Genomic DNA, 15077 nt, shown 5'->3' on the forward strand with positions numbered 1-15077 from the left:
AACCAGGTGTGATTTGACCCCCTCAGGGAACATTTGGAAGTGTCCGAAGATGTTCATGGATATTATGACTGGGGAGTAGCTGATACAGGAAATCTAGCAGATAGAAGCCAGGGATGCTGGGAAACATACTGCAATGCATAGGAGAGCCTCCCACAACAAAGAATTGTCTGGCACAAAAGATTAATGGTGCCAACATTGTGAAACCTTGCCTTAGCCCAAAGCAGGATTTTATTCTTTGTATGTGCCACCACTTATTTTCTAATCTTTGAATTGTCACCCCATAAGTTGCTAAAAACATCACTAATAGAAATATTTTCAGTACTTTGTCAGAAGGCTCCAAATATGCTATAATTAATTGGGTATCATAAGTAAACATAATTAAATAGTAGGCATGTAAAGCCGTAGCTCTTTTTCAGTCTCCCCTTTCTATGCATAGCAAGCAGGTCAGACGGCATCAATAGCTGGAGTAAGAGAGGTTGAGGGCACCTGTCATCGATGGTCCCTAAATACTCTACGTGGATTGCGTTGGTTTCCCCATTAAAACCTATGGGGTGGGACTTTTTCTGTCATTCTCTAAACACAGGATTAACCCTCTGTCTATTAAATCTTGAATTAGTGCCGATTTTACGCCAGGTTAAAAGTGTGTAGAAATTTTCCCTGATGTGATAATCTTCTTCCTGCTTCACCCTGTGATTATATACTCATTTAAATATTTTTCAAAATTCTTTTCCACTGTTTTCATTTTTGCATATCTGGGACTGATTTGTAAAGCTTCTCTATTCTTCAGAAATTCAGCATGGAATACCACTGTGTGGAAATGAAGGCAAACCACCTCTTTCTTTCAGTTTCCTCCTTCTATGTTCATTTTCTTTTTCTCTACTTTATTACAGTATTTAGCTCTCGAGCAGAGATAGTTGTTGTAAGTTTATGTTCTGTGACTTCCCCAGTCTTTTGGGTTAGATGTACTGTGGAACGGGCCCGTTGTATTGTTATTCAGAGAAAATTTCATGGGCTACTTGGGGTATTTTGTAAGCAGCAAGTAGAAATGAGCTTAACAGGTGGCCTAAGGAATTTTGGGGTCAAGCAAAGAGTTCCATAAAATTAAAAAGTTTTAAAGATTTTCTTGGGAACTTGGAGGTGAAGGTATCATCTCAACCTTTTCACTGAAGTTGACCTTTCAGTTGGACTATTTTATGTAGAGATAATATGTATGTAGAGATAATATTTTCAAGGGCACCCACCATGTCATTGGCAGATCTAACATAGGTTCATTTTCTAGACTGTTTAGTTCTCTCTCAAATGAGTAGTATTTCAGTCCACTATTTATTAAATGCCAACCGATAACCATATGTTCATTGAGTGTATAAGGTGATTATGTGGTCAGCACTCAGCCATGAGCTATCGGATGCACAAGTATAAGCTCTATTCCCTCCTCTTAAGAAGTTCACAATATAGGTGGGAATGCACTTGAAACAGAAAGCAATGAAAGGCAGCATATAATTAAGTGTTAAATGGCACAGTGCAGACTGTGAGTACATTAGGGATTCAGAGAAAAGAGATCATGCAAGAGTTGGAAGTTAGAAGGAATGCTAAAGGAAGAGCTAGAACCCAAGATGAGCCTCACAAAATTAATACAGAAGTACCAAGACACCAGGGTTTTACTCCTATGAATAAATGCCTGGGCTTTAAGCACCCCTGACTTTTAGCATCATATTCAATCTCTAATTTTAATAGAATCTCTACTAATGATGTAATAAAAATCCATAGCTGATTAAAGTATTACATATAAGAAAAAAAGTGTATTGTACCCAAAATAGTTTTCCTTTACAGGTCTGTAACACATTCAGATACCTATGAGAGTGACTTTCCAGGGTACTTTTTTATCTTGAAAAAGGAAATAGCTTGATGTATTTTTGTAAACAACCATGTCCCTGTTAGTGATCTGCTCATTCCCCAGCAGATCAATCAGTAGCAACAAATTTGCTTCTTTACAGGCTCTGTGATATGCCCCAAGAAAAGCAGCTTATTGCACAATTAGGATAATAATTGAACTTAAAGCCAAACTTAAAACAAATGATTCTGTAAAGATATGCCTTTTTCATAGTCAGCTATCTGGTAGATTGCTAACGAGGAGGACATGGAAAGAAAGAACTCAAATCAAATCAGTCCTTCTCAGTTTGTTCATTCCAATTTAATTCAATAGAGTCATTGATTTGTTTTACATACTGATATTTATAAAGGTATTTAATCATTGGTACTTTTAAAATGTTTTCATTTACCATTTTGTTCTCACTAGAATTCAGGAAGGTGATCCAGTTTTGCAGGAAGAGGATTTGAGGCTGACTGTTTTCACCATTTAGTGTCAAGAAGTTCAGGATGAAATGTAATGTCAACCCCATGGGTCATGATATTGTTTTATTCATTGTACCATGGAATCTTTCTTACTTGATCAGTAGTTCATACAAAAAAATTAATAGTAGAAACGGTCTTTTACATTGCTGAAATCTCAGAGATACTTTTAAGCAGTAATTTTTAGATTCAGAGACTATAATCATTTCTCACTGTCCTGTATTGCCATTGTATTCTTCTACATTCGATGCAAACCCAAATAACTATGTGTCTTTGCATTTTATTCTTTGAAAAATGAAAGCTGTCAAATATACTCTTGGATATTTTGAAATTCTAAGAGCTATCTCCTGCAAAATGAAGAGTTCTGAAAGAAGTATTAGAAACCTAACCCATTAAGTATTTTATGGTTGAATATGGTCTCTTTTTTCTGCTTCCTGCTATAGAGCTATCCATCACACTCCTCAGCAGACATCAATTCCAGTCTTCCTCCGATGTCCACTTTCCATCGTAGTGGCACAAACCATTACAGCACCTCTTCCTGTACGCCTCCTGCCAACGGGACAGACAGTATAATGGGTGAGTCATGGAAATGTCGATTCTGACGCCGACAGTCAATGTCATGGCTTAATAATATAGGACCTCTTTTTTCTCCTCGTCATCAAACGGCAATCAGGCAATGAATGTCTGTCACATAACTGAATGAAAATACATGAACCAAACAGAAATAGGCATTGGCTTGTCTATAATCACATTTTTTTTTATCATAAGAAACTGAAATTTGGCTACTTTGTTCATTGTGAGGTATTAGATTGAACAAGGCTTTCAGTAGATCCAAACTACCTTGCTTCTCACATTCCTAAACGGTAAGCAAAATGAATGTTTATAAGACAAACCGCCGAAGACTAATGAGATAGGGGGCAGGTTAGCTCCTAATAGTAGCTATTGACCACTTCCCAAGCCCCAGTCACCGTGCTAGGCTCTTACCCATGACATCTGAAGACTAGCTCCTATGAAATTCACAGGAGATTATTAATAAGGCTTCCCCTCCTAGAGAATGTGGCATCGTGGAGTCCTTCAGAGGAAAAGAAGCGTTTGCTCCCTTATGGGAGAGGAGACACCTGGGCATCAGTGGGCCAGAAGGCATGTACTGCTTTCTCTCAAGCAGATTTACTAAGAAGTTGAGGCCAAGCAGAGCGCTGCTGCCAAAAGAACTCAGCCGTCATCCCTGGTTTTCCCTGATGTCCATTGTGATTGTCTCTCTGGACAAAAGATTCCTCCACCGGCGCTGTCCCCTGGAGGGAGGAGCTAGGCAGGTGTCCAGCTGTCCCTGGAGGAAAGAGTCCCAGGCTGGGGAGGAGGCAGCCACCCCTTTCCAGATGCACCTTCAACAACTCAACGACTCCGCCATTCCGAGGAGCAGGCCAGCCTGGTGCTTCAGGGTCTCCTAAAACCTCAGACTTCCCTGGTTGCCACTGCTCTGGTACTAGCTCACACTCACACCCTGCTTGGCCTCAAGATCACTTCTAGTGGGTCGCTGATGAGAACATAAACTGTTCATTTTCGAGAGAAGAATGTGTGGCAGAATAATCCTGCCGTTTATTCCCCTTAGCTCTTTGCAGTTTTTCATTTTCTTCAGAGAGTCCATAGGACTTGGGAAAGTGGTGTGAATCACTTATGTGGGAGTGTTTTTGATGAAAGGGAAGAGATGTACTTTGAAATGTTGCAGATATAATTCTGCCTAAATAATACACTCCCTGCTTATTCAATAATGTATTTCACACTTGAGACTAACCACCTAGCAGCCCTTCGCTATCATGTCTCACTAAGAAACAAATTTATAAGAGTTTCCATTTTTGTAGCTTTTCATAACAAAGCTTCTACAAGTGTGTTGCATCAGTTTGACCTTGGAGAGCTATGGACAGAGGTCACATGGGGAAGTTGGGTTAGCTATCAATGCAGTTTTGGCAGATTTGAAAAACAAGAAGAAAGAAAGAAGTGCAGAACTGAAAGAGTGAGGAAAGCATATTTCACTTCAATGTGGTTTGACAAATGGAAAGCCCCTCTCTACAGTCATGAGGTCTAGTTATAAAGAAGGATGACCGGTCATTCATCCTCTTACACGGCAGATTTCCTGTCTACTTGTGGTTTGAGTAATTTTCTTTTTTAGGAAGGTATAAAGGTGGAGCAAAAGCTTGAGTTGAGGAAAACATACTCAGGCACTGTCTGAAAAAAAATTTTGTTGATTGATTGACAAAACAGCCTTTCTGGGAGAGAGGCACCGCAACTTGGGAAGAAAGAGATGTTATGAGATGGAATAATCATTTTCCATGAGCTGTGGTCAGCATGGCCACAAGTCTCAGTGGGAATGAGATTTGCTTTACTTAAGATGGTTGACTCATCATTAGCCTGTGGATGAAAAGGAATGTCTGCTCTCCTTCTTCATCTGGTCTGGACAGCGTGGAGCAGTAGGTGACTACTGCATCCTGATGGACCCACCTCTATACTAAAGAGGGAGTGAACTTGGTACATAGACCACAGGGCCCTGTTTAAGTGGAAGGAAGGTCTAGGCAATGATAAAAGAGCTTTAATTTTACAGAGAAAAACATGAGATTTCTGGAACCCAGAAAAAGGTTTTTAAGAATAACTTTATTACATAAATTATTCTGTAATCATGGGTATTCTTGTCAAAATCTATTAGCAGAATGTGAGAAAGCTTTATAATCTTTTCAGGAAATAAGTAGACATGGTAATTCAGCTTTTTGGAGGAACAGACCTTTATTAACTTGCATAAATGCAGTTATTACTTAAGGATTATGTTAAGGGAGAACATTCTAGAATGTTCTTTCTTAAAATAATATGTCCTCCAATTTCTTATATTAAAATACAGAGGAAAATTTAAATATGATAATAAGCCTTAGTATTGCATGCTGTCAAATGGCTCATGTTTCTTCACACTTTAATTTTCCTAGGCCTTGGATGGATTTTCAGAGTGTGGTAGAAGTCAGGGAAGGCAGCATGTCTGTATAACAAGAAGAGAAGATTTCTCTTCTGATGTTAGTGATACTTCCCTGACAAACAGTATGGATTAATAGGATACATCTGTAGACTTTTGAAAATATTTGGCATATACTCACTCATTCTGAAATGCAGGAAATAAAGAAATATTACATTGCCTGTATCTCAAAGAACAAACAGAGCTAATTAAATAATTGGTAAATAGGGAACACATAGCCTGACACATGTTTGAGATTACACACATGATTCTGTAGAAAATGACTATAAGCAATACTAATGCCGTAAGAATGGGGTTCAAGCACTAACACATGGACATCACATTTTTCAAGTTTTCTTGGTAAAAAAGTGCAAGGCAAAGCAATCTTTTCATAAATGGCGTTGATGTCTTAGGAAGCTAGCTGCTTTTTCAGTCTAGATCATGGCCCCACTTCTGAGTTTCGCGTTATAATGTGTCTTCCTGGAAGTCAGTCAATGTCCTGACCTGCCCCTAGAGCAACAAAATGCACGTGGTGTGAGATGTAAGCTCAGAACCCTCAGAAGGGAGCCCCCTGGAGTCACTTTGCCCCTTTTGCCCCTGGTTCTGTCCTCTGCATTTCAAAAATGGAAGATGCTTGCCATGGTTTCAGATGACTTGTGTTTGACTCGGTAGAGTGATCGTTGTTTCTTGTTTTGTTTTCTTTTGCCCTTAAATGCCCAATATCATTTTTTAAGAAATACTTAAGAAAGACAAAATTTACCCAGATTATAATGACAGGATTTTTTTTTTAATGACACATTCATCCGTAAATTTTCGAGTGAATTGTAGTTTATTTTACTTGTGGCATATAGTCCACTACTTTCTTCTGAAGCCTTGCCAACAAACTCTGGAGATTATTTAGACATTTGTGAATTAGAAGGGCCCATTAAGCTCCTGGGATTATATGAATATAATGCATGGGACACAGCATGGACTCTTAGTAATTCAACTGGTACAGTCCCCAGTTAGAGAGGAGCTAAATCCAGAGCTTTCCACAGTTACCACCATCAGTGCCTTTTAACCTTGTTCCTAAAACTCTTTGGATGTAATGCTGCTGGGTGTATATCAGAAGCAGTCCAGTCCAGTGCCTCTTCACGTGAGCATGCACGCACAGGAAGTGTAGTAAGTTATTAGATACCAGCTTGTAGAGGATAGAAATCTCTAAGAACAGCAGCCTTATATATTTTACTGTTTACGTATTTCCTTCTTACCTACAATGTCTAATACCCCTTCTTGATCTAAAGGTTTGAGAGCACTGCCTGTTCTAACACAGTCCTCTAGACTCCTCAAGGACAAGAGTGCTCCAGTTGCCCACTGGGAAATACCATTTGTATACATTCCCAGGGTGTGACCCCTGGTTGTTAGAGGCTACACACACTCTCTTCCCCTCGGAGGGAATTGGGCATAAAACTAACATAATGGTTATAATAACTATTATTGTTTCATTAGTCTTTAACTGGCCTGCTTTCTAATGCATGGTACTTCCAATGTTTTTAAACCTCAAACCAAACAGTGTTGAAGGAACAGACTACCAAGATTGATTTAATGCAACATATGCTAAAGATTACCCTGGAATATCTATCTGGTTCATGAAATTAATCTGGCTTACAACGTTCACTCCTAATGACATGTTTGTATGACATGATGCATTTTAGTGTGTGGCTTTTCTAGTAGAAACAGTATGTCCATTTCCCCTTGAGGACTTGGTTTCACAGTAATTTTATTATTAGAGTAGTCACATAATATTCACTTTGTCTTTTGTAAGAATCTTGAGCCTTCAAATACAGTTGGGTGATGAACAGGCACAGAGCATAAGAGTAATATGGATTTTATCCAGCAGTGACATGGCATCTTAGTTACAAAGACCACCAACGGAGAACAATAAACTATTTGATTTAAGTCTTCTCGTCCATTTCCTGCACATGGTCATGGGGCCCAATTCCTCCCCCTTGGATTCCTAGGAATCCCTCCTGCTAAAAATTAGTGCATTATAGCCTCTATTTGAGTCTTTATTCATGTGTAGGAAGAGTGCTAGAAAAGCTCCTTCTCTTGTCATCTTACAGAGAGGAGCTCATGGCACTGTATGCTGCTTCTAATAGTTTAAGAACACGAGGGTCATTTAGACACAATTCAGAAAATCCTAAATTTTAAAGCTGTCATTATCTTCCAGACAAATACACTATGAATTGCACTTCTTACTCCTTTTGTATCTTCACGATGTTTCCAGCCTGAGGTTATGGGTGTGCAATAAAGGGATGACACATTGTTCCGAATTTTGATTTTCAGGGGCCAGTGCCCAGTCATCCTGGTGTTTTGATTAGGGTGTGTTCTAATAGGAATTGCCATTTCCACAAAGCTGAGATTGAGACCAAGGTCTCACATGAAACCAAAGATACCAGACCCTTCTTTCTGCTCCAACTTCTAGCCAGCAACAGCACCTGTGTTCAAGCCATCTGAATAATGCTTTGGGGGCTGGCAGTCTCAAATCCTCCTACAAAATTGCAGTTCCTTTTAATAGCTGCTCATCTTCCATTCCTATTTACCTTACCACTTTAGAGACTGATTTGGTTTTGTTTTTGTTTTTTTTCTTGAGCAAGAGAAATTGATTAGAGCTAAAATATCAAGAAATCAATCCAGGCTTCGCCTAGTAGGAACAGTAGTTTTTATCTCTGTTCCTTTATATGAGAATTTTGGTAATTTCTAACACTATGAGTTGACAAAAACTTGGGCCTGGAACAGTAATTGAGTCCCGTCACATTAAAGCCATAAAAGTGGACTTGATGAGCACAAAGTTTAATTAGAAGTATGTTTAGCCAAACATGACCTATTACTACTCAGTATAAAAAAGATTATGCCATTTGAGAATTTAAGTTCACTTTCTGTTTATCTGTGCCTTTTGACCTATCAGTCACACAAAAAGAGAAATCTTTAAGAGAAGGGCCCATGTAGCTTAACATGTTCAGGGGCTCGAAAATGTGTCTTCTCCAGCGTTTCCTGGAACAGAACAAAAGGCATTCCAACTGAAAGGGCAAATTGGCCCCAGTAAACTGCTTTGAAATTTAAGCCCTTAGGACTGGCCCTCCAGCTGCTACAAGGTAGAATGGCTTCATGTGAAAAACATAGTCTGTTCTCACCAGTGCCTCCACGAGTAGCCTTTGTGGTTTTCTGAAACATTTTCATGACAACATGAGCTAAGAAGTTGATGCTAGTTTTTATTCTAGTTCCTGAGTCCTAGTATCTCCCTCTATAAAACAGGCACTAATAGAAAGTTTAGTTAGAAAGTTGTAGTACAAAAAGTAATCCTACTGATACATCTTATCTCTTCTAACGTGTGATTTTACACTTGTATAACATTTATGTTCCTAAAACACTTCCATGAGTTTTCATGAAAATATATTTTGAAAAGTTTGTCCTTCTCATTTTAAAGTTGTTCAAAGGAAGAATTAATCTTTTCAAAGCTACGACTGTAGCAAAGTTCATTTGTACTTGAAACGATATCTTGTCTCTTTTGATTTAGGGGGTTTTTTTGTTAGATAATACAATTTTTTCTAGTGTGGCTCTGAAATTCCATTTCACAAAGATCTGTTTTCTAATCAAGCAGATCACAAATTAGTTTGACTGATAAATCTAAGTTTTAGGTATATTTGATAATACTGCTTGTAGGAAAAAAAATGCATATACTTGCCCCCAAATACCATCAATAATACATGCTAAAAAGATGTTAGTGCTCTCTGTGTTTTCAAAATCTTTTTTGTTTTCTCTTTAGAATTGTCTTTTGTTTTTAAAGAACTCCTCAATGCAGAAATTTTCATTTTCACAGGAGATATAATTTCAGTTATCTCTTACATTTAAGTATTTTTAATATTATTGACATCCGTGAGTTCCTTCCACCAGCTCAATTGTATATCTGACCGTCATTTCAAAGATGCACTTCAGCCCATAATCCTTAGTGCTAATAACCAATATACTTTTTATATTATGAATTTGTGATATAAAAAAGAATAGTTTTGTTTTGTCATAAAGTGGTTGTGTTCTTTTTTATCACCTACCAGTTTTCTTTCAGTTTTAGTAATTAACGAATGAATCTGGGTGTGGGTTTTGTTAACCAAATCAAGCACACATCAAAAGATTATCCAACTGACATACCCAACATATAAATATATAAAAATAGCAAGCATAATTTAACTATGCTAAGCAGAAGTCAGGAGAATGAAATTATAACCTAGAGAAGCAGAGAATTCAACCACTTGAGATCTGACCCGACTACTGCATTTTACAGATCTGGAAGCAGATGACACATTTGTCAGCAAAGTGTGCTTTCTTGGGTCAAGGTTACGCCTGGGAATTTTTTTCTTTTTTTCAATTATGTTGTATGCAGTGAAGTTCTGCTTGGATTAATCAGTTGACTTAAGATTTCCTTTTCTTATTTCACAGAATAGTGAAACCAGGTCCTTGGGTTTAATAGGTTTTATTTAAATACTATGTCTATTTGCTAATGTTGAGGCCTTAATAAATGTAATATGCCAAATGTTGTAGGTGTTGTATTAACACTGTTAAATAGAGCTGACTTTGAATCACATGCTAGAATCTGCATCTTTTTAGTAACGGTACTTGGTTCAGAATCTCTTTTGTGGTTAAAAATACCAGTGTTAAAAGATGACAGATAATTTTCTGAATATGTAGACTTATTTTGTCTCTGGAATTTGAGACCTTTATTGATTTTTAGTTCAGGGTTTTATAATGTAAACACAGACCTGAGTATGTGGAGAATATGTATTATTTAAAATATTAAAAATATTTTCTCTCCTAGGAAGCCAGGCTTGTTGTAGACTTCCTGTTTTATTTTGCTGAGAGGAGGACCTTGTTTTACTGTGTATCAGTTTTTTTAAAAAATGGAAAGGAGACATAAATTCTTTGTGAAGACAATTCTACTGACTGTATGAAATACAGAGAAAAGGCAAACTTTGAGGGCTTCAGAGACCTGAGTACTGCATACTTCTTAGCAATGAACTTCAGGTGCTACCTACCATTCAGCACTAACTACTCGTAGGCAACAAGGGGGCCAAGTAATAGCAACTGAAACACTTCATCTTTAAACCAAAGTGTCAGGTTTATATTTTATCTGTAAAAAAAGTAACATGAATGTATTTGACATCTACCTCAGCAAACAAATTAATGCTAATTAAAGATTAATGTGTTATAATTAGCATTAAAAATGCAATTAGATTGTGAGTAAATGGACCAGGAATAGAAAATTGTTAGACGTCTCACTGCCTGGTTTTTCATATTCTGCCTTTTGTTTTTGCAGCAAATAGAGGAAGCGGGGCAGCAGGCAGCTCCCAGACTGGAGATGCTCTGGGGAAAGCACTTGCTTCGGTGAGGAAATATTGACTTTGGACTTCATATGTACCATTGTGGAAGGGTGAACTTTAAGCAGAAGTGGACATTTGGAATTGTAGAAAATGAATGGCAAATAGCTTAGATTTCTGGAAATGCTAGCCTTCTTGCAGAATGATTATTGGAAAATTTGAGAAGAGAGTTCTGAAGCTTCCAGCGAATGCCTGACCCCTCCAGCCTGTCTCCTCACAATGGCGTTAAGCAGTCCTCAGTTATGGATTTGCAGATATTCTCAGGGCCTTGTGGTGTATAGATTGTCTATCTTGATTTCTTATTTTTCTCTAAAATCATATGGGGCTCATTGACCAGCTAAGACAGACTTTGCAGGGGGCAGTTCTAAAACCCTTTGGAAAAGGCACTTACTAAAAAAAAAAAAAAACAATGACCGTAACTCCATAACTTAGGTCTGTGAGAAATTGTCATGTAATCGGCACTTGGGGACTCAGCTTCTTTGCCTTGCCCGTCCATTGCGAGGAGCCTAGAGAATGGGACATTTCTTGCATGTTCACTAGTGACCAAGTAGCACCCCCTCGTTTGTCTGAGGGAGTATACCCGTATGGTCTTCAAAAGCTAAACATGGTCATTTGCAAATGTAAGTGGAGATTTGTTGCTCTAACTTGGTTTTTCCTTACCATTGGGAGCATAAAATAAATTTGATTTAGCATTGGGACCTAAGTAAAAGTTTATATTTAATCTGGGCATTCCTGTGCCTTGGCATCAAATGCCTTAATCACGATGGAGAAGAAATGAACGAAAATCATAAGGGATGATGCTGTCTAACCTATTTGATGGAGTAAGAAAGGAAGGTTTGGGTGTTCGTGTGACCTACTCATGGCCACAGAGTGATGGTAGGACATGGGAGGGAAAGGACTAGAAGTACAGTCAGCTGAGCCTGTTCAGTTCTGTCCATACCATCTTCCATGACCTCATAATCCTTATTTTGGAAAATTAAAGTAATTGCAAAAGTTTCCACTTGAGAATATTGGTGCTACAGTTGATTGTTACATGTGTTTTGTAAGTTGCAATTTTTAGGTGACTGGAATGACACTTTGTCGTTGAAAGAATTGTTGACTCTTTATTCCTAATAAATGAGGGTTTGTTTGTTTTCTCCCCACTGTTTTAAGATCTATTCTCCAGATCACACTAACAACAGCTTTTCATCAAACCCTTCAACTCCCGTCGGCTCTCCTCCTTCTCTCTCAGGTACTGTACCTAAATCCAACCCCGCCACGGTACCGGTTTGCGAAAATGCTTTCCCTCTCATGCTTCCTGGTCTGGCAGGCGGAAACTCACTCCCTCCAAAAGCGCAACACATAACATTTCCGAACAGACAAATGGAAAGGAGTGGGAGAGAGAGAGACTGCCATATGAAAGTATAGCCATTTACATCCAAAAGTTTTCTTAAAAATCAGATGTTTTTAGAATACACAGGCATACAGAAAACTTACTTCTTAAACTGATCTTAGCTCTGTAGAAGATGTTCAACAGAATAACCTACTCCCAACAAGTCATCTCCGATGAGAAAGCCCAGTTAATACAGTCAGGAATATGAGTATAAATTATATAGTCATCAAATATAGACAGTTCAAAAGGATCATTTCCTATAGAAATTTTAGACTTTCCACATTCCCTTTTTAAAGCCCACGTCACTGGCATGTTTGAGGAAAACTATAATTTTGTAAATAAATTGGGAAGTAACTGTGTGGAGTAAAAGGAGATGTTTGCTTTAAAATATAACAAATTAGCATGACCTATGGCTTCAAATAATAAAATTATAAGTTGTTGAATTATGTTAGTAAAGCATTTCACTTTTCAGAGTTCCAATTAAGAGGCTCATTGCCCTTCTAGTATAAATGCTTCCAGAAGGCCCTATCCGGTGCACATCTCTGTTCTGTGGAAAGAGGACATGTGGCTTCTAAAAAAAGCAAACCAAGGAACAAACAAAAAACAAAAAAACCCTAAATTGCATCTATACCTGATTGAAACCCAACCTTACAGTATCTGTAGTGGAGTCACTCGTCTAACTGTCGCCTCCTCGCCTCCTCGCCTCCTGTTATTCCCTGCCTACGGCACTCACGTGCCCATCCTAAAGACACTGGGTTCCTTGGTAAAGAACGGGAGGTTTCAGACTGCCCAGAGCTTGAATTCAGAGGTGATGGCCGTGGCTTAGGTAGCACCGAATGTCAGCCTTTTCCAAGCCTCCGTTCACACGGAGCGGGTGGTCACAGAATAGAGAGGGATAGCCGAACCTTTAGGTCCACCCGTCCAGACGGACAGAATTGAAACTGCAAGGAAGCAGAGATGGTATTAAGAGGATAATGGAACAACCGTGAAACATTCCCTGTGGCAGGAAGGAAAGGGAAGTTTAGAATTATTATAGACCCCTGGGTCAGTATTATACCGGTAGGCTCTGGAGTCAATGTCCAGAGCGAGAGAAGAGCAGAGACAACATCTAGCCCAGTGAGGCAGGTGGTGAGGGAGCCTGAGCAGGGAGAACTCCAAGTTTCCTATTTCAAACAAAGCAGCTCTGATTTCATCTATTTTATAGTTTGGGGGAACAAAAAGAAAAACGTCCAGAGTCTAATAAGGCTTGAGCACGACTATTTTAGTCTGATGCTCTGATGTTACAGATGAGCCGACTAGGGCCCAGAACGGGTGTGGGATTTGCTGAGGCTGCAGGAGCAGCGGTACCAGAGCTCGGCGAGAATCTGCTGCTCACCGTTCTGCTGGTCCACTTCCAGAGAGGAAAGGAAAGCTGTGATGCGCAAATCGTTCCAGAAAACACCACAAATGGCCCGAAACCTGAGCGGCATGCGGCGTGTGGAAGACACAGAGAAAAGGCCGCTTTGGGGTCCTGCTAATGCACCATGAAAGACCACATATTAGGAAGAAAGAACTTTATGAAGATGTAAATATGCGGATAAATTGCTATTTTCACACTGAAAATAGCTGGCTCTGTCCATATTCTGTCACTAAAAGTAATTGAACAAAATGTCCTACTTTTATTTAGCATAAAAATACACATACATGCACACCCAGAAATGACAGAAAGAAAGGAGTTTTAAAATGCTAACCATGTCAGGGCGTAAGATTATGGTGAGATCCTAGTTTTTTTTTTTTCTTCCTTGAATTATTTCCTAGTTTCCACATGTAGCATGCATTATTTTAAATTGAAAAGTGGTTTTTTATTTTGCAGGTTAGACATGTAATATTTACTGTAGCAGAAATAAAGTTCAGTGAATCACAAAACAATCATTTTCTTCAGAAGGAACTACCTACTTATTACTGTTGTTATATTGAATTCTTAAATTTCTGGTTTAGTGGATCACTGCCAACTAATCTTATTCCCTTAAAAAATTTGGAAGGCTTATCCTTCTTAAGGATCATTTTTAAAACCCGTAGCAGTGCTGTTTTGCATTGGTGAGAGAATTTTGGTTCCACAGGCTGGCCTTGCATGAATGAAGGTGTAACAGAATCCCCCTTTGCATTCTTAAAAGTGGCTTGACCATGGTAGTGACCTCTTTTCTTCACTACCATCTGTGAAGCATTGGTAGGAACCATTGTCTAGCTAAAATTCAGAACCAGTTAAATGTGCCCTTTTAGGAAGAAGCCTGAGAGAATTCTGAGTTGAAAATGTTTTCCTTGTCCCGGAATTCTTGTATGGGAAGTTTACATGTATTGACCTTATTGTACAAATGAAAACTCAGCATCGCTGTTTCTAAAAGGACTGTTAAAATGTCTGCGAGATTGTTTTCAGATTATGTAGATTTCACTGTAACCTCCATTTTAATACCAGCAGGCACAGCTGTTTGGTCCAGAAATGGAGGACAGGCCTCATCATCTCCTAATTATGAAGGACCCTTACACTCTTTGGTAAGTCTCATCTTCTAATCTCTCCTCTAGCCACTTTGTATACCACGTTTCTCTTTTTGCGTCTAGTTGACTCTCTAGGGTTCTTATTTCACTAGCGGGGAACTTTAGACTAATGTTAAGCACACGAGTTTGGTTAGAGCCAGAGTCATTAGGCTATATATATATATGTATATATATATATATATATATACTTGTTGCTGTTTGTAGATTGTAACCCAGATGCTGTAAGCCCAAGGGCTCCAAATACCTAGGGCCAGGTAAGAGATTAAAAATCCTGGAGAGAGAGTGGCATCCGTCTGTCTTTGGGAAAGATCCTTGTCAACGATTGAATCACTTTACTGATAGGAGAGCGCTGGAGTCACGCCGAGCTGCGTGGCTGGAACACTTGAAGATCAGGAGACCTCTGCCTTACTTTCCAGAGTGGCAG

At 38.8% G+C, this 15077-nt stretch overlaps 1 protein-coding gene across 5 annotated transcripts in view; it reads left to right on the top strand.

Annotated features, from left to right (window-relative positions):
* TCF4 (transcription factor 4) overlaps window positions 1-15077 on the top strand; it is a 350509-nt gene that overhangs the window by 306407 nt on the left and 29025 nt on the right. For 3 of the 5 annotated variants that reach the window (XM_047086297.1, XM_047086298.1, XM_047086299.1), the window contains 4 exons: window positions 2793-2925; window positions 10689-10756; window positions 11902-11980; window positions 14574-14650. In XM_047086297.1, coding sequence (XP_046942253.1) covers window positions 2793-2925; window positions 10689-10756; window positions 11902-11980; window positions 14574-14650 — 357 coding nt within the window. The remainder of the gene's footprint in view (window positions 1-2792; window positions 2926-10688; window positions 10757-11901; window positions 11981-14573; window positions 14651-15077) is intronic. The other 2 variants (XM_047086301.1, XM_047086300.1) reach the window with 1 other exon arrangement.

This window comes from Lynx rufus, unplaced genomic scaffold, assembly GCF_022079265.1.
Source record: "Lynx rufus isolate CCGP_SWC_20201006 ecotype Redwood Valley unplaced genomic scaffold, mLynRuf1.p SCAF_20, whole genome shotgun sequence".
Lineage (NCBI taxonomy): Eukaryota > Metazoa > Chordata > Mammalia > Carnivora > Felidae > Lynx > Lynx rufus.